This window comes from Lampetra fluviatilis, chromosome 7, assembly GCF_964198595.1.
Source record: "Lampetra fluviatilis chromosome 7, kcLamFluv1.1, whole genome shotgun sequence".
Taxonomy (NCBI): Eukaryota; Metazoa; Chordata; class Hyperoartia; order Petromyzontiformes; family Petromyzontidae; genus Lampetra; species Lampetra fluviatilis.
Window position 1 is genome coordinate 6,007,096 of NC_136281.1, and position 23,785 is coordinate 6,030,880.

The window sequence follows — 23,785 nt, forward strand, 5'->3', positions numbered from 1 at the left end:
CTTCGAAGAAATAGAAAACACATCAGCACATCTCTTAATAGTTTAATCCATTAATAGTTTAATCCATGAGTAATAGCATCACTGACGTGCTGGCAAACAGTATACATGTGAAAAATATCTTCATAAACATTGATCTGCAATTAGAATTGCAGTCCAGCTCTTGCCATGATTAGCTCTAATTGGGGCTCCCCCTGAGAATGGGTTGCAGGATCATTTAGAAGTTAGAATATTGCCCTTTAGATGATTGCCTCCAGACCCAATTATGAATACAGGTTTGACAACATAACGAGATTTTTGCTTGGTGTTCTTTTCAGATTTAAATTAATTAAATCCGTACATTTGAGAATTAAGATCTTTATCCCAACATGCTGCTGCTGAGAATTCTTCAACAACATAATTTTAAAAGATAATGATATATTTAAAGACGAACTCAAGTCTAGAACGATGTTTAAAATTAAGATTGTTGCGTCTTGTTAGAAGTTTAAGAGCTTCCATAAACTCACAAGCTCGCACTGGCTCAGAGTTCCTCATATTCCAAAAACACATTCTGCTAACATCACTTTAGTATTTTTATATGTTTATATGTATATATGTGAATAGTCGGAAATGTGCAGTTTAAATACATTAGTTTAAAATGTTATTTAAAATGTATTGTTTAAAACTAATGTCAGAGGCTCTGAGCATTTGCGTATCCATTCTATTTCGGCTAGCAGATGATTAACCCACACAAAGAAATAATTACAGGCTCTCCAGGGTTGCCTGGGCAGCCAGGGGTAGCTGGAAGGAGCACACATCTTTTCTCGTTTGTCACTCAGCATGGGCAACGATGGTCATGCAAAAAAAACTATTCACAGCTCGGTCCATCGAAACATTTTTTGTTAATGGCTTTTCCTTCTTTCCTCTGCGGCGAGATTCTCGTTTTTAGGCACATCCTATTCAATGTGAAAAACGTACTCTAGTAAACAAGGTACAAAAGGCTATGGGACAATGTGAAGCGTCTAATTGGGAGAGTGTAATATGATGCAAGCTGTGCAAGTATGTGGTTGCTTAAAATGTCCACGTGCCATGGGAATAAATGATATGAAATGCAACTCTGATCCCAGGTGTCGGTCAAGTCAAGTTTATTTGATTGAAAAGGTGAGAACTCAAAGAGAAAAGGATACATAAGGGCATATGGTCTACAGCCATAGCTATGGGCATTGTGGATGCATCATTTACTGTATATCCAGTACACAACGTTGACGAATTGTACCTTATTTCCCCAAAAGCTATACAATTTAACTTCCAACTCTGTTATCAAAGTGACCTGTAAACTGATCACCCTCGCAGCGGCTTTTGACTGGCCATAAAAAAAAGACGGTCACTGCATCGCGCGCTTTCAGATGAGATTTTTCGGCCGTCTGGAACGCTCTTCCGTTCCATATTAGGAAGCCACTGGAGCTATGCACTTTTAAATCTAGATTGAAAACTAATTTATTTAGAACTGCTTTTGTGCTTAGTTTGTGGCCCATCACCCGCACCTCCGATTAGGCACGGTTGGCTACGAACGGTGAGAAAGAAGTTCAACATACATACATACATGATCACATACATGATTAAAATGCCATTTGTCTGTAATTTTGAAAACAATGCATCCATTGTCTTCAAAATTAAATACTAATTCGCGATAGTTTTTCCTAATGCGGCACTTAAGAAATTGTTTGACTCTACTTCCTGCTGAAACATTTATTGAAGAAGAGTATAAATCCCATGGTGTACTATGTTTGAAACAAAAAATAGTTGTACAATTTGTTGTTGACAAATAAAAAATGAGTTCGAATTTCAGCACAATGGAGAGCACACTTCTAATTAGTCTCGTTCTCCCTTGAAAGAGAGCATGAATACAGTGCTGATTTAGTATGCTTATTTAACACTTAACATTCATCTACATTCCAGTATGTGTCGGCAGGACACAGTGCTGCTGTGTAGTGGTCTCTGGTTCAAGTGTCGTCTTCTGCCCTCTGCTGACTTTACTGGTGGCTTAATTGAAGAGGGTAGAAACCCCTTGAGCGAAAAACACCCCTCTCACTGAATTGATGCTTGGTAGAATCCACGTATTGAAATTGCCGTCAGTCAATAAAACCGTAAGTGGCCCAGCCTGTGCAAGTTTCACAATTTAGCACCTAAAGGACGGCTCGCTTTGACTTGGCTCGTCACAAGAGAGGCGCTATGGGGATAACCAGTGCCTTAGTGTGCCTGACCCTCTTTGTGGCAGTAGCTGCCGTTTGTGGGTGCATCAGTGGTCTGCTGCTGGCGCTGAGCGGTGCCGTGGTCGTGCGTGTGGTGAACTCCTGGGTCCTCACCCGCGCTCCCCGCGTCTCCCTGCGCGGCCGGACGGTGCTCATCACGGGATGCGACAGTGGCTTCGGCTTCGAGCTGGCGAGGCGTCTGGACGGCATGGGAGTCCGGGTGCTGGCCGGCTGCCTGCAGCCAGACGGCGAAGGGGCCCGCGAGCTCGCGAGCAAGAGCAGCGACCGCCTGCGCGTCCTGCCCTTTGATGTCACGAGCGACGAGCAGGTGCAGGAGGCCCATGCAGCCGTCACCCGCATGGGTCGGCAGGCAGGTGAGATGCGGCCGCGCGGGTGGACAGGATGCTACAGAGCGCGTGATAAGTTGCGTGCATATTTTGATCCTTTTTGCTGCGTAAAAGTGCAAATAAAACCAAAGTTCACGCCGAAAAAAAAGTGCTTTAAAAGTTTTGGGACCGCATGCAGATGAAATGTTTGTAGGACATTAAATTTAATATTGAACAATAACATTTGACAACCAATTATCAGGCTCCAGCTACAATTTGTTCTGTTCCATGATGCATATACATACGTCTACAAATAATGTTTTTATATTATCACGAGCAATAACGGTTGGGTAGCAATATATTGCACGTATCTCGGGGATTAATTTCTCGCTCGATATTTTTCAGAATACTGCTAGGATGGTGAATAGTGATTGTCAGCATAATGTGTGTATGCTGAACTTATTTTGCACTGCACGTAAACGTTTCATCAGGGAGTAGATAAACTATCCCGAGTTATTATTTAATTTGGAAGTCCATGGATGCATTGTTTTCAAAATTACAGACAAATTGCATGTTAATAAACTTAGTGATCATATGAACCTTATGGCGGGCCCCCCAGGTCCCATAAGCCCCCGGCTCTCGCATAAACATCTTATATATAAAAGTCTCTGCGCACGCTAGCTTGCGAGGGATTTGGCTCTAAAACGGTGGGGGTTATGTCGAAAAAAAATTGCCAGGCAGCACGCCCTAAGCCCCGTGCTTTATATTATGATTAAGTTAACAAAAACTTTGCTCTTTTTCACCAATGGGTTTGAAGGATGGTGGAAAGTGGTCTTGTTAAACTATGCCTCTAAAACTGAAAACTACTCACCTGCAGTACCTCTATTTAAATACACTTTCGAAAAAAAACACACTTTGTTAACAGTACATAAAATAGTACGCGTTTTCAATGCGCTGTTCATATTGTAGCAAGCGTTTATACTGTACCAGTGTTACTCTACAGAGTCGTGGGTCGCCGTTCCTCTTATCCGCATTGATACGAGCGGTATGTGGGGACTATGGCTTAACCGCAAAAAAAACCTATCTGCACAGATGCGGACAAGGTTATCAAACAGGAGGAATTAACGGTGCAACGAATCTCATCTGTTAAATATCTGCAGGTAATAGGATTGTCATCGATTGATCCTGGCTGCAGACATTGGTAGGTCACAAATAATAATGAAGATAAGAGAGCAGTTTCACTGTATTATGCATAACGTTATGACAAATAAAGGACTTAAGTCGTGTAGGCAGTTTGAGCAGCTTTGGATAAGACTTATAATCCTGCCCATACCCGAGCATGGAGTGCATTCGCTTGTTCAGCTCTTCTGCGCATTCGTCCTCGCCGCTGCGCTTGGACACGACATGACAACAGAATAATCCGTGCCAGGTGGGACGCGGCGTTTATGTGCGCGGTGGCACGGAGTCGCCAAAATAAATTCATTCATTACGATTTTGACTTCCGTTTATTCAGGGCCCCGGGGTCCCGCCATAAGGTTCATACATGTATGTTAAAATTATTTCACACCGTACGTGGCCAACCGTACTAATCCGAGGTGCGGGGGAACGACAACAAACTAAGCACATAAAAATGCAGTCCGCAAGAAATAACCCACTGCCACTAGAGCACAAGGCACTTTTATCCAGAAAAATCATGTAATAAATTACTTCTGAATATCTAGTGTGCAACACTGATGTATTTTATTAGAATTGTGTAAACATTCCTAAGGGCAAAAGCTACACAATTCCGTCAATTTCTAGAAATTCAGCCCATGAAATTCCAGCAAAAAGTGAAGGACTAATCCTATCAACTTTTCTCAGATGTTTCCTCATTAACCACACCTGACATTTGTCCTGCAGCCACCTAGAATTTGTCCAAAATCAAGTAAGGCTTCGAAATAATCCCTGAAAATGTATTCTCGCAGCTTATCTTTCTCTCAGAATTTAGTTTGAAGTCTAAATAACCGTTCCTCCCAGCCAGCCAGCAAACATTTTTTTCTTATATAGAGCCCCACCTCTCTCCACCTTTCTCTTGCCTTCTCTGTACTGGAAATCTAAATTATTAAAAATGTGTCCGTTTTTTCTATTCCCCTTTCCACAATGTTATCCCTCCCTCTTATATTCCTCTCGTCCCTCCACTGTATCTCACCCACCTCCCTTTCCCCTATCTCGCACCTCTCACCCTGGCTCTCCTTATTCCCACTTCTCCCTGAATTCACTCCCTGGCCATTTAACATCAACGGCGATCTGGATATTCGACCCCCTTCGCCAACTCACCACCAAGCCACACCGACTCGCGTGGTGACTGGCATCACGTAGGAAGGCCTTCATCCCTCATTGCATTTACAGAGGAATGTATATCATTATTATTATATGGGTAAGCCTATTAAATAATACAGCAGCAACACTATATAAACTGAGTATCTTGAAAAATGGTCAACTTCCCATTTTTAACGATTAGGCAGAACAAAACAAACAGTGGACAGCAAACGTACATTTTGCTGCTTCATACCATTTATTCTTCCATTACTCAGACCTGTGGGCTGTGGTGAACAACGCGGGCATCACACATCTGGGTGAGGTGGAGATGTGCAACATGAACACGTACCAGCGAGTGGCCAACGTGAACCTGTGGGGCACCATCCGCACAACGATGGCCTTCCTGCCACTCGTAAAGGCCAGCAAAGGTGAGCACGCACTCCTTCTTTGTTGGAACTTAACAAAGGTATGTATCAGAGGAGCCTACCTGGTATTGGGGTGTTACGGCACAACACGCAGGTTGATGGTATTGCAGTAATTATTTTATCACACAGGGTTATGGTTTTACAGTGCAGCTCACACACAAATACAGATACACTAACAGATACGAATACATTCACACACAGACAAGGAAACAGAGATGCAAATAAACACTCAGACATGGAAACACACAAATACAAGGATACTTCAAATGGCCTTACCACACTTTTGGGGCAGTATTGATAGCGAGCACCTATGAAGGCCGGAACAGCACATGTGGGAGTGGCCACCACCACGCCCAACCGCCTTTGTATCCCTAGTGGCAATGTGTACACACCGCACCAGGTACTCATTTGAGGTTGAGTCTGTCTAGGGGATGCCCAGGACCAGTTCAGATAATCGTCGCTGGTGGTGGCATTGAGCGGGCATCGAAATCGGGCCTCTGGTTTCGTAGCACAGCATACCAACACAGACACAGAGAGATACGCACAGAGACAGACATTCGCAGAGTTGGGTAAATTCTCGTCACGGATTTTGGTGCCATTTGTGGTCAGGTTTCTTCTGAAAAAGAGCAATATAGGTGAGTTGGCCTCAAGTAGTAACTTTTTTTTAAATAAATTGGGAAAAAAGTGTGTGCCGTGGAGTGAAAAAGGTTGAGAAGCACTGGAATTCACACCACCAGCGTGACTGGCGAGCATGGATAAGGTGACCTTCAGTTTGACCACGTTTTAGCTTTCTGGTCCAGACCATTTTACGCACGAGTGGGGGACTGCATTGTTGTAATTTATTATAAATTAATGCAAGACTAGTCGTTATATCCATCTTGTTGTTCAGATGAAAAATATTTGGTGTCATATTATTACAATTTTTTTTACAATGTTTACGTTTCACTATTTTGTTCTGCGATCAACCTGTTGTGGATCGTAATCCATCGTTTGAGAACCGCTGGTGTAAATCATTGTAATTTACTGCCTGTTCCACCAAATTCCATGGTTGATCTAAAAGTATCAGGAATTAGGATGCAAATGATTAATTTCACCAAAGTGAATGGACAACACTGAGCAGTAAAACCTTAACCTTAAACCTTAACTGGAATCCTTCTACTCTTTGGTTCTTTCGGTAACATCACGTAGGTATAAAATAAATTAAATCACGACGTTTTGGGCGCGATCATCAGGTAGATTCCTGCAGTAACGAAAGCTTCAAATCAAGACTTAACTGGAATACTTCTATTATTTGGGTCTTTCGGTAAAGTCACGTAGAAAAGAAAAAAATAACAAAAAACTACAACGATCGCAATACAAGCAATCGTCATCAGGTACAGGAATGTTAACAAATATTAGTAAAAAATACAAGGATGAGTAAATGTTTATATTTGTACAAATGGAATTGTTGTCTTATCCATCGTTTAATTATCTGCATTCTTGCCTCGTGTTTGATGTAGGACGGATCGTGAACATGTCCAGCATATCGGCCCATCTCCACACATCTTTCAACAGTGCCTACTGTGTTACCAAGAGTGGCGTGGATGCTTTCTCCAACTGCCTGCGCGTAGAAATGAAAAAGTGGGACGTGAAGGTATGGAAATGGCATTTAAAGACCATTCACAGCATTTATTCTGTGCCCGTTATAAATGTAGCTTCAGTCCCATCAACTGCAGGATTTTCCGTGTGTCTTTGTACACAAGCCATCGTGTGAAGTATATTCCTATAAATGTAACTTACCTTATTTTAAACAAGCCTGAGCCAGAATCTACGTGGAATGATCCAACAAGAGGATGGCCAAGCACTGCAAGTACACACAGCAGTATTTAAATTGATCGAGATAAATCTATCAATCAAAATACTATTGTTTGTATTTATTGTACATGATGTATAATTTATATTATTGTATTTTTTTGTACAAAATAGCCTTGAGGTTTAAGTAATTTCAGTTGTGCACAAAACACAACAGTTGATAACTATCAACAGATTATCATAGCTCAGTGGCTATTTATCATCATGAACAAATACTGTTCATACAGGCAAGTGTCCAGGAACATGCAGACACCACTAACTATCTTCAAAGCAAATACTTATTTAGAAGCTACATTGTACCACTAAATAAGATCATGCACAAGTTCCCAACAAGTGCTTCTCATGGTCAACAACCTTTAATTCCAATTTGAGTTCATGAAGCATATCAAATGCGACTGCATTTCAAGACTAAAAACGCATCAGAGTATCCCAGCAGAATAAATAATGTCACTGTGATATTAATATTACGTTTTTTTGATCAACAGGTTGTACTCATAGAGCCAGGAACCTTCATTTCCCACACAAATATCATGCAGAACCAGGACACCAAGAGCATTTACAGGAGCCTCACCGAGAGCCAGAAGACACAGTTCACAATGGAGTACATTGACACCTACATGAAAGCATCGCAGTCCTTCCGCAAAATCGAGTGCAAGAACCCTGGCCTGGTGATTGACGCAATTGTGGAGGCACTGACAGCTGTGAAACCTGACACGTGCTACCTGGTGTGCTCGTTCATCGAGAGAGCCATTTTGTTCCTGCTGAGGAACCTGCCCACTGCGTGGACAGATATCATATTCACGAGCACGTTCAACGAGAGAAAGCGAAGGGACATCCTGGCACGCAATTGCATGCTCAAAAGCGAAGGCGGGCTCTCGACTGAATCAGAGCACCAGGGAATTGGGAGCACGTCGTGAGACCGCGCAGTCTCATGGAAAAGCGATTTCCTTTTGCCTCGTGAGTGTAATTACACAGAGATATTTTGAATGACCAATATGTTTCAAATATATAGAAATACTCATAAAATTACACATTATTACAATGCGTGAGATTTATGGCTTTGAGATTTTTGGCAGCTGCATTACCTACAAAAATATCCAAAGTACATATTTTATTTAAGGGTAGCTATCTTTTTTACGCAATATCCATCACTTGCTGTTGAGAGTAAAGGAAGATCTCGCTTAGTGCGACCCCGTAGAACGCTGATTCGTTATCGCACTCTTTGTCGTGGATATATTTTTTACTCAAAAAATTGTAATCAAACTTTCTAAACAGCACTTAGAAGTGAGAATACGCAGCAGCCCTGGCCAAGTAAATGTATCCGCCACCATCGTTCGCTCAGCCAATGGGCAACGTAAGCCGAGCCAACCAGATCCCACCCCCACGATTAAATTGTCACGATCGTATTCACGATGACATTTCAAAAACATCGATTTGTTTAGCCAGATGAGAACTCACGAGACCAGGATAGTCTTGGGCTCCACCTAAAAGAAACCTCGCCAAACTAAATTTAGACTGAGGGCATCACTAAGATCACAGAGGTCCTGGAGCTCTTCGCTGGATTGGGAGTGCAGTCGGTCCGCCAAACTCATTTCCCACTGCTGCCTTGTAGGATTACTGTAGAATTCACTCATGAGTACTGTTCATACAACTCATATTATTGTCATAAAGTATTATTTTATCTATTAGCGATATCACCAACACTCCAATTAAGCTCCTATATTTCTCAAACAAAAGAAAAAACGCTGTCAAGAAGTACATTCAAGTAGCGCCCACTTCCCCAGGAACAGATCTTGAGCACTAAGCGAGGTCTGCCTGGAAAATTGGAATTTTAAATAAGCAGCTATGATGTTTTGAAGTGCTTGCCTCTTTATTTAGATGTTTCATATGCATGTACACTCCTTAATTGTAAGATGCTACTTAAGCCAATTTTAACGCAAATTTTCACATTCAATGTTTTCTGTAGTACTTTTGTTCATTGAAAATTAAACACTTTTATTACTTTACCATAATAAAAAAAAAAGGTATGAATACGGTGCTGTCGTCTCAGTTGTGTTTTATTTTAAAACCGCCAAAGGCAAATGGCATGGGAAGCATCAAGTGATTTAGGGCTTGATTACAAACGCAGGCCAGAGCCACCTCCCGTGCAGCTTTGGCAAGCATGGGAAGTTTGGGACCATTATGCGCCACATTCCGGCGGATGGGACATTGTTCTGCTCGCGCGCAAGAGGGACGCCTACTCCCTTTTGTGCCCAGCATGCCGCCTCCTCCCCATGGTAACCCTAATATCCCTGTCAGCGTGAAGTCGGCTGTCTCTGCGGGAGAATCATTGCAAGGCAGCACCTTTGACGCTGCTTTTAGTGCAACTCAAATGATGGGAAGGTCCTTTCTTGGCCCTGCTTCTTCACTGCTGCTCCTGTTTAGCCCAAAAAATGCTCTGACGGTTAAAACTGGTTGGAAAAGCTTGTTTAAAAAAAATGTCAGGTGTACTGTATTTAATAAACCATGACCGTGTTATTTCCGTTCTCAAAAAAAAATATGACTTGCAATGACAAATTACTAAAATAAGTGCGGCTTATCTGGGTGGAGAGGGGAGGGTGGGAAAAGGCTGGGTGGGGAGGGTGGGGAGAGGCTGGGTGGGGAGGGGAGGGTGGGGAGGAGCTGGGTGGGGAGGGTGGGGCTGGGTGGGGGGTGGGAGGGGTGGAGCTGGGTGGGGAGGGGAGGGGAGGGGCTTGTCACCCCGTGGTGCCCTTATAAAACTCAACGTTTAGCCTACTCACGCCGGCTTGTGCCCGCCCTCACAGTCGGCCATATTTGCGGAATACACCACGCCGCCGTTGACCCTGGCCATTCACAGAGCAACCCAACGTTCCTACCAGCTCCCTCCGCAGGAATGTGTTTAAAAAGTCTATTTAATTAAGTAGAACGTGTTGTCTATATTTATTCAAAGTTGCGCATTTTTACGTGACGTCACATTTCTCAACCTCCCCCCAATCGTCACAGATCGTCACAAATGTCTGACCCCCCCCTCCCCCCCAGGTGCGTGACGTCATTTATAGACGGCCCCTTATTTTACCAGGTCAGGCCCACTGAGCTATATATCTCTTTTTCAGCAGTGACGTGGCCACAAATGATAACTCAACGAAGTGGCTTACCATATGCACATTTATAGGAGCCAAATACTCTATACACATGTTTCTAATTGTGGAGGGAAAAGCCGGAGGACCCGGAGAAGAATGCATGCGACCACGGGGAAGAGAACATGCAAACTCCAAATATACAGGCGTCAGTGTTGGGATCAAACCCACGACCTCCCGTTAACCAGGCGAGGTAGTTAACGTCTCGCCACCGTGGCGCGCCCTAATTGGCTGGTGGAGCAGGAGTGCTGATGTAATTCCTAGCAACCACTGACGTGCGACCATCTTTTGCACGATGGAATTTCGGAGCATATGCGAATCGCTTCCTGTTGGGATTTACACAAGTTTTTTCTGTGCTCAGGCCGCAGGTTTCCGGTGTAACCAGCTCGCCCCTTATCCCTCTCCTCCCATGATTGTAACGAGGGGACAGGCCGGCTAAATAACCACAATAATAGACGAGTTCAGTGGCGATGAGTGAATACGCTGCGTTGTGTTCTGCCCCTCCTCTTGAGGATCGAGTGACTCTACTACACCAGAGAGTCGTGGAAAGGCAACTCTGTATTTCAAAGTGTTCAAAGGGGCTTTCGTGCATCTGTAATTATGACCAGATGTACAGCAATTACTCCATCGTTACACAGCACCTCACTACTCAATCCCTGGACTGTGCAGTATCCACCCGAATCTCCATACTGATAACACCTGCGTATCATGTGTAGGACTCTTACTGACGCGACAACTTCTTTGTCTTTCTCGTTCCTTTTATTTCGCATATAGTTCACATCTCCGACAGCATCGTTCAATGTTCCTCCATACTCTTCAATGTACAATTCTCCATCAGCCCCAGTCGATGTCCCTCCGTTCGCTCGCTCTGCTGCTTCGCTCGCTCTCTCTCTCTCTCCACCAAGGTCCGTTACTCCGCTGCTTCGCTACGCTGTACTCGCTCCGTCCTTGCTACTCTGTCCGTACTCTCTATATCCACTGCTACCGTATACTGTATTCTCTTTGTCCACTGCTACCTTATACTATACACTCTTATCCACTGCTACCTTATACTATACACTCTTGTCCACTGCTACCTTATACTATACACTCTTGTCCACTGCTACCTTATACTATACACTCTTATCCACTGCTACCTTATACTATACATTCTTGTCCAGGCATCAACTCCAACGCTAACTCCAACTGCGGCTCCAACAGTAACAATGACTCCCGTATCTCCATACGCTCACTGCCTTTATCCCCGAACCAATCAGCCCCAATGAATGATGTCATCCCCCGCTTCGCTACTCGCCCCCAGCCTCATGTGATCCTGTTATCGTCGCCACCCCGGCGCCAGTCATCAACCACTCACCCTCTCGACCAATCACCGGCCTGCGTCCTCAGTTACCCTTAACACCTATGGCGTTTCTTAATGACCTCACCCCTTAATTGGCGCAACAACAACTGTATGTCCTCAGTTGGTCCCACTGTTCGCTGCACGCTCGCATCGCAACCAAACGCGTGGCGCGTGTAATTTCAAGTCCTACACATATATAATACACATTTAACATAAAACATCTGAAATATTTACAAAACATCTTAAAGAAACATCCAGACTGCCTTCTAAATACGTTATCCTAGTCACAGCCATTTTGATAATACTGCACAAAGTAAATATTTGCTTGGATAATAAATGTTTTCATACATTAATAAAATGTCAATTTAGAAAATAATTGTAATCACCATAAATGTATAAGGCATACTATTCTATCTTATATCTGAATCAGAACAATTTCTACCAAAATACAAAGATAATTCTGCCTCACTCCATCAGCTCTGTTAAAATAAAAGCTGCTGGTTAGGCATTATAAGCGAGTTTCTTTTCCACAATAATATATCTATCACTCAATTTAATCAACCATCACAAAATGAACTATTTTTAAATCCTTTATATTAAGTTCGCGTGCTTGCTTGCTTGCTTAGGACCGTGCAAATCTTTCGGTCGTTTTTTTAACCCACTTCCCGTGATCCAATCGAGCTGACATTTTCCACACAGACTCGTTGTGCCAGACAATTATTGTTTGTGAAAAAAAATTCCCAAAATTTTACACTTTTTAGGCAAAAAAAATTATTTTACATATATTCAAATAGAACGCATTCATGGCTTTGGCTGAACGTCAGAGTGTAAGAGCCCAGAGCGTAACCCCTCCACAGGCCGTGGCGGAGTAGCGCAGTTGGTAGCGCCCTCGCTTCCCATGCCAAAGGTCGCGGGATCGATCCCCGCGTCCTCCACAGGCGAATATATTTTTTAAATCCTTTATATTAAGTTCGCTGCCACGCATATAAAGGATTTATAGTGAAAAACTTTGTTTTTACGGGTTTACTTGTTATCACTATAACACTCTAATCACCTTCCCATTACTGTATATCCACTGAATGAACTTGAATTTATTAAACTAGACAGCGTATTGGCACTCGTATATTCAGGGTGCTTCAAAAAATGTGAACACTTATATAGTGTTCATGGAAAAAGAACGGATAATACACTGTAAAATAACAAATGTATGTTAATAGCTTCAAAAAGTCAAACAGTCTCCCACATGTTCGCCATCATTGTCAACGCGTGCCTGGAATCTTCTCCAGGTGGTCTCCAGAGCCCGGAGGCACATTTATTGCAAATTCTCAGAATTGTTAACATTTTTCTTGAAGCACCCTGTATTTAAAATTCAACAAGTACCACGATGTTAACGATGCCATCTTGTTGTTTTTGTTCAACTTTGGCGGGATTAATGACACATTTATATTTACGAGATCTAACCCCCCCAAAAAAAACGATATGGACAATTCGGGGTGTTATTTATTCCGTTAAGCCCATACTGGCTACACAGGCAAAGGCTACAACAACTCTGGAAGGCAGAGTCGGGAGAGCAAAGATAATATGGGCAGAGGGAAAGAGAGGCTACGGTTGTGTATGAATTGGGGAGCTTAAGAGAGAGAGCGCGAGATGGTTAGCTGCAGCCTAAAGATAAATCAAGACCGCTGCATGATTTGGAACATAGGTTGACAAAAGGTGGAGCACAGGGTGAAGCGAGTTTTATCTGAGGAATGCGACTTATGGAGCAGGTATTAAGATAGATAAGCCGCACCCTAACCACAGCCACTTCAGAAATGTACACGTTTTGTTTCATTAAATGGACGCCCATGGAAATAACAGATAGTATTCTTTAACCGAGTATACTTGATAAAATACGAGAGCGTTACAATATCAATTATATACAATCTTACTGGTTTCTCCTGTCCCAGAATGTAAAGTTACACTTTTTCCTCTTAATGTATGTTGAACTTATTTTGCACCGTAGCCAACCGTGCTTATCGCATGTGATGTAACATCACCTACAACCACTAGACTGCGGCCTGAAACCTATACACTTCATATTAAAACTGTATGGCATTTAACTCCATTGCCTGCATTACCAGCCCACGTTATAACTAAACTCGCTTAGCGTGATGAAGACCTCATACAACTAACAGAGCCACACGCCAGTGGCGTTAGTGTGGTTGGTATGTGGACCTGTAACAAGGAATTAAATGGGGACCCCTTTCCACCTTTCCCCCCTATTTATAGCTCGGTGTTTGGCCCCTTTGGGCCCATGGACCCCCGTGTAATTGCACCACCAGCACGCTCAAAAGTTTCTCCACTACTTCCCACAAGGAAGCCCTCTGGGTTTCTTGTTGAACTTTACAATGCTCTCACCACTGTTACGCAACTAGCACGCCTCCTGGTGACAAATAAAGGAATTATTTGTGAACTAGGCAGAAACGCCACCCCCTTCACTGTAGAGTCTATTGCAGTCTCTTCACACACTTTAATATGTTCCAACCCATAGCTGTCAACTCCTTATCAGTGCCTACCTTATTACAGACCAATTGAGGCCTTATTGGTTACCCTCATAAATATTAACGTTCACCCTACAAAGTCCCATCACAAGGGAGAAACACAAACAAATAGACACAATTTCTTTGCCCGTATTGAAACGGCTGTACGCCGTATGGACCTGAAAACTGAATTTCCTTGTACATGAATACGGGCAAAAACCGTATGGGTTGACAGGTATGCAACCAGCGTAAACAAGAACCAACAACACACAATGCTTGGTTTGCCGTCTTCTTCTTTCGCACTGTAGGAGGGAAAAGCAAAGAGTGTTGAAACGCGTTGGAGTTGACTGCTAAGTTTTGGTCAACCAATCCAAGGCGTCAGTCGAGACGCTGTACGGATTTCCCCAGCACTGGCAGGATGTTTGCATGGGTGTCGTGGTCGTCGGTGATTTTTTTTTTATGGTTTGTACTTCACCACAACGACTTAAATTTCGATTTAAAGCTTTCGTGACTGCAGGGATTCATCTTCTTGGTTCTTTCGGTAAAGTCACGTAGAAGGGAAATAATAAAATAATAAAAATAAAACATTATAAAATAATTCTCACGACGTTTCGGCCACAACGCAAGCAGCCGTCCTCAGGTGAAGATCAGGTCTGTCGGGGAGACAGCGTTTTCAGACTTTCAGACGCTGTCTCCCCGACATATTATTGTACAAAGAAGTTTCGTTTTCAGGTGCATACGGCGTACAGTCGTTTCAATACGGGCAACATGTTTTCTGTTTGTGTGTCTCCCTTGTGATGGGAATTTGTCGGATGAACGTTGATATGTACAAGGCCATGGGGTGACCAATAAGGTCTGAATTGGTCTGTAATAAGGTAGGGCACTGATAAGAGGTTGACAGGTATGCAACTGGACCTCCCGTTATAAGATACGCAAAGTATCGTGTGATGTGCTTTAGTCGCCAGACTAACACACATCACAAGGGTTCCTTGTGGATTATGAAATACACTGAGTTCATACGAACTCTAAAAAGGATACTCTCGAATGGAATGGTGAAAGAGTCTGGAGGAATGACGTATTAGGGTTATGCTTGAAAAAAACAACACAAAGCGATGTAGTCGAACACATTCTGACCAATTAGCCTCACCGTGGATCAATGCGCTGATGAATTAAGTTTTAACGCACGTAAGCATACTTCTACTAACTTACTTTTTTTTAAGGTGGGTCATGGCAAATACTCTCAAGGGCATTGTATAAGCTCGGAGCGAACGACAAAAAAATGACAACACCTCTGCATACCGAACCCCACTGTTTGAGTTGGTAGATTCCACGCGATTACGAACCCCAACCACCCAAGGCGCATTCCGCACTTCGACCAAGAGAGAAGGACGTGCTCTCGTACAAGCGCACTTTGTGACGGTTGCGCATTGAGAAGCCATCCCAAAACAACGTCAGAAACCCTCTCAAGAGTCAATTCGTGTTGACACTCGACAGACACAAGGATGGCTGGAAACAACTTGTGGCTGACCGTCGCCGCGGGCGCGGCATCTGCAGGCATGTCGATGCTGCGCGGATCGTATGCGATGGTGCTGCTAGTGGCAATCGCCCTCCTCGTGCGCATAATCATAATCGTGGTGAAATCGGTCCTCACCCGCGCTCCCCGCGTTTCCCTGCGCGACCGGGCGGTGCTCATCACGGGATGCGACAGCGGCTTCGGCTTCGAGCTGGCGAGGCGTCTGGACGGCATGGGAGTCCGGGTGCTGGCCGGCTGCCTGCAGCCAGACGGCGAAGGGGCCCGCGAGCTCGCGAGCAAGAGCAGCGACCGCCTGCGCGTCCTGCCCTTCGATGTCACGAGCGACGAGCAGGTGCAGGAGGCACATGCAGCCGTCACCCGCATGGGTCGGCAGGCAGGTGAGATGCGGCCGCGCGGGTGGGTGGACACAGGAGGAGGCTGGGGCAGTATGGTTGTCAACTTTTTCACCGATCAAACTGTCGGGTGGTCCAGATGCTTTGTGACCCCCATTGAATTCTCCAAAACTGATTGTTTTTTTTTTAAGTACGTTGAACACGTAGGCTTTCGCGACCAATAACTAAGGGGGTTTTTGGGGTGGCGGGGGGGGTTAGATCTCGTAAATGTGTCGTTAAACCCGCCACCACCCAACACAGCCAATTAGTAAGGGTTGTTACGCGATCGAACAAACAAACCCTCTTTATTATGGACTGTTAAAGTAAGGTTTATTCAAAACAGAAATTAATATGCCAAGCAAAACATGTTCGGGGTCAATAAATTGGGTGTCGCAAGACATCTTGATCACGACTGTGCGTTTAAACACAATACCACGAGATCGTAATACAAATACATCTCTGGCACCTGAACGTCGACGCCAATTCCCCAATTTCGGATTTGCAACCCTTGGCCATCCAACAAGCTAAGCCTTGTTTAAATGGGAGATGTTTTCAGATGTCAGTACTGTACTCAACTGTGGACAAATTGCTTCAATATGCATTGTGCAAGATATTTTGTTCCTGGTCTATCTGCTAACAGAACAAAGTGCAGTCCATTGTATCGTGTATATTTTACAGCTCGTTATCGGTCCACTGTGGAATGGCCTGCACTGCATCCACGTGTCGGTCACAGAGGCTGTTTAGGCAATGCTGTACTTCAGTCAGCTTCTGAAATTAGTGCTTTTACGTGATTATAGGCCACTGCATATTTAACCATGGGAGTACTACAGTATTGCTAAATAAACCATGACGTAACGTGTTCCAGTTCATAATAATTCATAATAAACGTTTTTGGGTGAGATAACGTTATTTATAAATGTGTCGTAACCCTCCACCACCCGACACGGCCAATCAGTAAAAAGAGTGTCACTTTGACAAAAAAACAAATAGTTCACTACTTGAGCCCGCCGGTGTGTTGAAGAGTGGTCCAGTTATCACAGTACCGTACGTGTGATTGTGGTGTCGATTTCCAAAACTAGCAGTAATTTGAGGGCACAAAGTGACCAGAGAGAGGTAGCACACTGGCTCCACTAAGGAGTGCCTTCACTGGAAAGATTGCAACACGTGGAAGCCATTGTTTTTGTGCAAATTAAAACCTGGTACAAATAAAACATTAAGTTCAGGTCAATAAAAAAAAATCCCATGCAGAATTGTCAATAATAGCAATACCACTAGTGCATTACAATTCAACTGTTAACCACAACCTCACAGTACAGTACAAGTTTGAGTGAAGCTACTGGAATCCAAATCATCCAAAGTATGCACATTGTGACACGTTGCATACCCAAGTCATTTTTGTTCTCTAGTTGTGTTATAACCCAGCTACTTGTTTTTGAACCAAAAAACTTGAGTAAAGCATTTTCCATTTTTTTCCATCGATTTCAGACCTGTGGGCCGTAGTGAACAACGCAGGCATTGCACAGATGGGCGAAGTGGAGATGTCCAACATGAACTCGTACCAGCGAGTGGCCGACGTGAACCTGTGGGGCACCATCCGCACCACACTGGCCTTCTTGCCACTCATAAAGGCCAGCAAAGGTGACCTTTGATTAACTCTATTCTGTACCGTTTATGCTTGTGTATTAGCTTTTCGTGATAAGACAATGTAAAATACATTAAACTTTGTATATCTTTCGATTTAAAGCTTTCGTGACTGCAGGGATTCATCTTCTTGGTTCTTTCGGTAAAGTCACGTAGAAGGGAAGTAATAAAATAATAAAAATAAAACATAATAAAATTATTCTCACGACGTTTCGGCCACAACGCAAGCAGCCGTCCTCAGGTGAAAACCAGGTCCGTCGAGGCGACAGAGTCTGAATGAAACAGCACACGAGCTTGGAGCATATATTTAAGCTGGGCGCCTTGACAAAGGAATTTGCATATCAAGAGGAATTTAGCATATTTATGGGAAATGCAGGAATGTGATTAGTACTACATATGCATGTACATTATGCAGGATTAACAGCATCAAAGGGAGATGCAGTTGCTGCTGCTGCTGCAGTTTCTGCTGCTGCAGAACATTCCTGCATTTCCCATAAATATGCTAAATTCCTCTTGATATGCAAATTCCTTTGTCAAGGCGCCCAGCTTATATATATGCTCCAAGCTCGTGTGCTGTTTCATTCAGACTCTGTCGCCTCGACGGACCTGGTTTTCACCTGAGGACGGCTGCTTGCGTTGTGGCCGAAACGTCGTGAGAATAATTTTATTGTTTTATTTTTATTATTTTATTACTTCCCTTCTACGTGACTTTACCGAAAGAACCAAGAAGATTTGTATATCTTGTTAAAATGTTTTTCAAGTTTGTATACATGTGTATGCAAGCATGTATCAAACTTATACAGTACTGTACTCAAATTATGTACTGAGCAGCCAGCAGATTCCTACAGACGGGTGACATGACACTCCCTCGACACCACGGACCATATACCTACTCGCCACTGAACGCACCACACTGCCATTCTGAAACAAGGCAGACTCAGCCAGGCAGCATCGAAGATTGGTAGAAGCACAGTTGCGAGAACGCCATCATCTTGAACAAGCAGATCATGGAAGGCCCCACCATCGAGCCATCGCCACATAATTGGCTACCTTGCATCATTTAAAATAAAATCGGCCAAATGCAATGCACTCTCAAAGTGTAAACATATCATTAACAATCCACTGTGAACATTCTCCAAGTGCACGAGTGGGATTCACTTGTTGCGCCTTGAAGCCGCCACCAGCTCATTTTACAACTTAAACATCAATCTTTTGTGGCAACTCAATTAATATCCGTACCAAAGAAGACAACAGGGCATGTTCAGATTAGTTGATGCTTGACGTACACCAAATGGACAGCATTTGATTTATGGATTGGGTAAGTTAAATGTCGTGCTCATCTTCGTCACCCATATGGGCAAGCCGTATGTAAACTGGTAATGCCATTCTTGGATCGTCAATATCTGACATCTTACGAGAGAAATGTCAAAATATGAATGTTCTAAAACACGTAACCATATACTGTGGTCCCCCAGTTTACAAAATCGATTAACGAAATTTCGATTAACGATCCGCCTCCCATAGGGTCCTATAGTTTATATTAACGATACATATTCGTATTCTTTGGGTCTTTCGGTAAAGTCATGTAGATAGGTTAAAAAAAAACTACGACGTTTCGATCGCAACACAAGCAGCCATCATCAGGAAAAGGGGGTTAGCCTCAAAAAGTAAACTGTTTATAAAGGTTTGATATGGGTGTAGCCCAAGTGTCAGCAGCATGGGCGGGACAGCTGTTAATGTAAGTGATGTTACTCGTAGAGGGCAACGACGGCGCTGGTGGTGGGTTTCCACCAATTAAAGGGCTGCCAAGTAATATTTGCACCTTGCTTTACACACTCACACTGTTGACGGTGGAGGTTTCTGCTAGAGGTGATGGTACTCATATAGGGTCACGATGGCACTGGTGGTGAGCTTCCACTAATAAATGGCTACTGCTAGTGGTGATGGTAGTAGTGGGCAGCGATGGTCCTGGTGGTGGCCTTCCACCAATTAAAGGGCTGCCAGGTCTAAAATAGCAACATTACAGCCAGTTATGACTTAAACTGATTTGGCTACGCCCATCTCTAAACCTTTATAAACAGTTTGGCCTTAATTTAGGAGCTTTCGTGACTGCAGGAATTATTCTTTGGTTCTTTTCGGTTAAGTCACGTCTAAAAATAAAATAATAAATTAAAATAAAATAACATATTACGACGTTTCGATTGCAACACAAGCAATCATCATCAGGCATAAAAGAAATAGCAACAAAAATCTAACTAGAAAAAAACTATAGACAGACATACAAGCAGACAGACATCACAACGGCACACAGAGAGAGGAGCAAGCTGACAACGCGGCACGGGTACGCAAGCCTGAAAATTAGGAGACAGGCACAACGAAAATTAAAATTAAATAACCTAGTAAAATATCGAAATGTGACTTAACCGAAAAGAACCAAAGAATAATTCCTGCAGTCACGAAAGCTCCTAAATTAAGATTGAACCACTTCTACGGGGAAGTTTTAAACTTATCCTTTTTCTTTCTGGCTATTTGTTCTCTCTGCCTGTGTGCTCTCCTTGGAATTTTCACACTTAAAATTCTAACTTAGCAAATTTTGAAACACGTATTCAACCAGGATATGCGTTAATTGTGTGTTAACCGACTCTGTGTTGTATTACATCACATTTCGATATTTTGCTAGGTTATTTAATTTTCGTTGTGCCTGTCTCCTAATTTTCAGGCTTGCGCTCCCGTGCCGCGTTGTCAGTTTACTTACAATAGGGTACGTTGGCGTGCAGTCTTTGATATGCTTGATTCTCTCCGCCCTCTCCCTCTCCCCATCCCCACCCCCTCCTCTCTATATTTAAGGGACCGTCACAGAAACGACCCCTCTCTTTGTGCCGATGTGTGTCCTCTCTCTGTGTGCCGTTGTGATGTCTGTCTGCTTGTATGTCTGTCTATAGTTTACTAGTTAGATTTTTGTTGCTCACACTTAAAATTCTAACTTAGCAAATTTTGAAACACGTAATCAACCAGGCTATGCGTTGTGTGTTAACCGACTCTCTGTGTTGTATTACATCACATTTAGATATTTTACTAGGTTATTTAATTTTAATTTTCGTTGTGCCTGTCTCCTAATTTTCAGGCTTGCGTGCCCGTGCCGCGTTGTCAGCTTGCTCCTCTCTCTGTGTGCCGTTGTGATGTCTGTCTGCTTGTATGTCTGTCTATAGTTTTTCTAGTTAGATTTTTGTTGCTATTTATTTTATGCCTGATGATGATTGCTTGTGTTGCAATCGAAACGTCGTAATATGTTATTTTATTTTAATTTATTATTTTATTTTTAGACGTGACTTAACCGAAAAGAACCAAAGAAGAAAAACAGTTTGGCTTTAGAGGCTAACCCCCTTTTTCCTGATGACGACCACTTGTGTTGCGATCGAAACGTCAGTTAGTTATTTTCTTTCAATCTACGTGACTTTACCGAAATACCCAAAGAAGATTTGATACATCTTCGATTAACGATATCTTTACAATATCACGCCGCTGCCAATTTCGGCCAATCGGAGAGCTCCTAAGTGGACTCGGCACACCTCAGCCAATCAGCAACACCCTTTTGAGCGTTTTGAGCAACTGGCTAGCTTTTCTTCACCGATGGTAAGACTTTAATTTATGCTCTATTTATGCACCTTTCTATTCTATTTATCGATGTTTCTATTAATATTAATGCTTTAATGTTTTTATAACGTTTATTAAAATAAACATGTTTAAATATTAGAAACTATGTTTTCAGGGTGAAAAAGGTCAATTTCTGATCGCCTTAGAACAAATTAAGCCTTTAACATGTATTTCTTATATTCAATCAACGATAATCTCAATTAACGATGCTTTTCGTGGAACCAATTAATATCGTTAACCGAGGGACCACTGTATCGGATGAAAAATTAAAATGAATGCTTTCAATATTTTTCCTTCGCATTTCCATGTTCACGTTGCACGTGTGATGCAGGGCGAATTGTAAACATATCGAGCATATCAGCCAGACTTCCCTCCGCATTCGCAAGCAGCTACTGCATCACCAAGAGCGGTGTGGAGATGTTCTCAAGCTGCCTGCGACTTGAAATGCAAAAGTGGGACGTTAAGGTGAAGACCACTTTTTAAAGTGTAACATTTGGGGCGCATTAAAGTCACGTGCACGGGTTCCAAACTTCAGTTTTCCTTCACCAACACATGCGGATGATTTGAGAGACACTGACAAGATGAAAATAAGCATACATGACATTGAAAATACATACATTATTTCATGATGCATATTTTTATCGTGGAGGTATAAAACCCTAATTTCCAGTGTAAAATTATAAAACACCAAGCACAAACATCTGTAGGCATCGATGTCAAAATTGATCAATCTTCTTCAATGATGTAAAATAAGCATTTTTGCATATTCTACGACTTTAAATAATTAAAGTTGACAATTTGATATTCTTTGGGTCTTTCGGTAAAGTCACGTAGAACAAAATAATTAGCAAAAAACTACGACGTTTCGATCGCAACACAAGCAATCGTCATCTGGAGAAAAAAGACGGGAAAGCTGCTGAGGCAGGCTGTTTTAAAGGTTTGAAATGTGTAGCCCAAGAATCATAAACGAAGTGGGCGGGGCTAGTGATGTCAAAGTGAGAAATTAGCATGTCAATGTAAGATCGCAGAGCCGCCGTCACATCGAGGGCACGAGCGACGGTAGCTGTGTTAATGTGGGACATTTAACTAATGTAAAATCAAAAGTCGAAAATAACTACTAACATCGGAAGGTAGGATGAAAACATCACAGCCAGTTATGACTTAAGCTGGTTAATAACGTCCTTCAATGATTGCTCAGTTTGTACCCATCTTCTCGGTTGAAATTGTGTCTATATATCTGGATGGCTTCATGAACAAATCTTTGTTGATAGCCAGTGGGTTTGCAAAGTACCTTCTTCTTGGAGATATCAATTTCGTGAGCCCACCGCAGTAAAACAATGATCAGCCACGGCCGAGGTATTGGTCCTACCGTGTTTCAGATCTGCCTTATACTCACGAACATGGTCCGAGACATATCGCATAGTTTCCCCAATGTTACTGCCGCAGGCACAGCTTAGTTTGTAGACGCCGGGGTAATGCATGTCAGGAATCACATTCTTCACAGATGGGATCAGATCACAAATTTTTTGTACTCGAGAACCTGGATCTTGTGTTTGCTCATGATTTTAGAAATCTTTTTGGTGACCCCTGCAATGTTTAGCAAGGTGATGGTTTGGCATGACTTACCTCAACTGTATGCCAAAACGGATAGATCAACAGTCTAGTATTTTCTTACGATAAAGCATTCATCATAAGATGTGCAAGACTCGAACAGAACATGACGCAAGGCAAAGTACTCCGCAAACAAATTCAAAGAAAATAACATAAGCATGCTGATGGTCCGTGTCCATACATGTTGTACCTTTACTCTAAACGTAATATAATTGCAAATATTCTCTTCACAAAATTACCTGCAGTGTTTTTCAAATTTTATTTTGAATAAACAGTCAATCCACTGCCAGACTGAAGGACGTTCGACTGCACTTTACCACACTGGTCATAAATTCCCCAAAGAATAATTCCGTTGGTATGCCATTTTAAACGTGTACATTTTTTTTTATCAACAGGTGATATTTATAGAGCCTGGGAGCTTCCTTGGCCAAACGAAGATATTGCAGAACATGGACTCCAAGAGCATTCACAACAACCTCACAGAGTGCCAGAAGGCACAGTTCACCCTCGAATATATCGACACCTACTGGGCTGCTGCACGTGATATAGGTGCCTTCAAAAACAGGGACACCGGCCTGGTAATAGACGCAATCGTTGAGGCGCTTACGACGAATAACCCAAGTGCCTGCTACCTTGTGTGCTCATTCGTGGAGAGGGCCATCTTGTTTCTGGTGGGCATCCTGCCCACCACATGGACAGACTACATGAATACGAGCAGCTCCTATGAGAAGAAGCGGAGGAGTATCCTGGCACACCATGCTGCACGCAGCAGCATGTGACCACATTCATTGCTCGAGCAGCATGCTCATGTAGTGGGGGGGCCATACGTCAAAAGCTTGCGGTTTTTAATG

General features: G+C 43.0%; 2 protein-coding genes across 2 annotated transcripts; both read left to right on the forward strand.

Annotated features, from left to right (window-relative positions):
• Window positions 1-2,101: 2,101 nt before the first annotated feature.
• LOC144933253 (D-beta-hydroxybutyrate dehydrogenase, mitochondrial-like) lies at window positions 2,102-9,156 on the forward strand. The gene is made up of 4 exons (XM_078857931.1): window positions 2,102-2,602; window positions 5,128-5,280; window positions 6,777-6,910; window positions 7,614-9,156. Exons 1-4 carry the CDS (start codon window positions 2,209-2,211, stop codon window positions 8,043-8,045), a joined length of 1,113 nt encoding a protein of 370 aa, XP_078714057.1. The 5' UTR covers window positions 2,102-2,208; the 3' UTR covers window positions 8,046-9,156.
• A 6,345-nt stretch (window positions 9,157-15,501) lies between these two features.
• LOC144933335 (D-beta-hydroxybutyrate dehydrogenase, mitochondrial-like) lies at window positions 15,502-23,713 on the forward strand. Its single transcript, XM_078858019.1, has 4 exons — window positions 15,502-16,034; window positions 17,514-17,666; window positions 21,655-21,788; window positions 23,330-23,713. Exons 1-4 carry the CDS (start codon window positions 15,626-15,628, stop codon window positions 23,711-23,713), a joined length of 1,080 nt encoding a protein of 359 aa, XP_078714145.1. The 5' UTR covers window positions 15,502-15,625.
• Window positions 23,714-23,785: the final 72 nt, after the last annotated feature.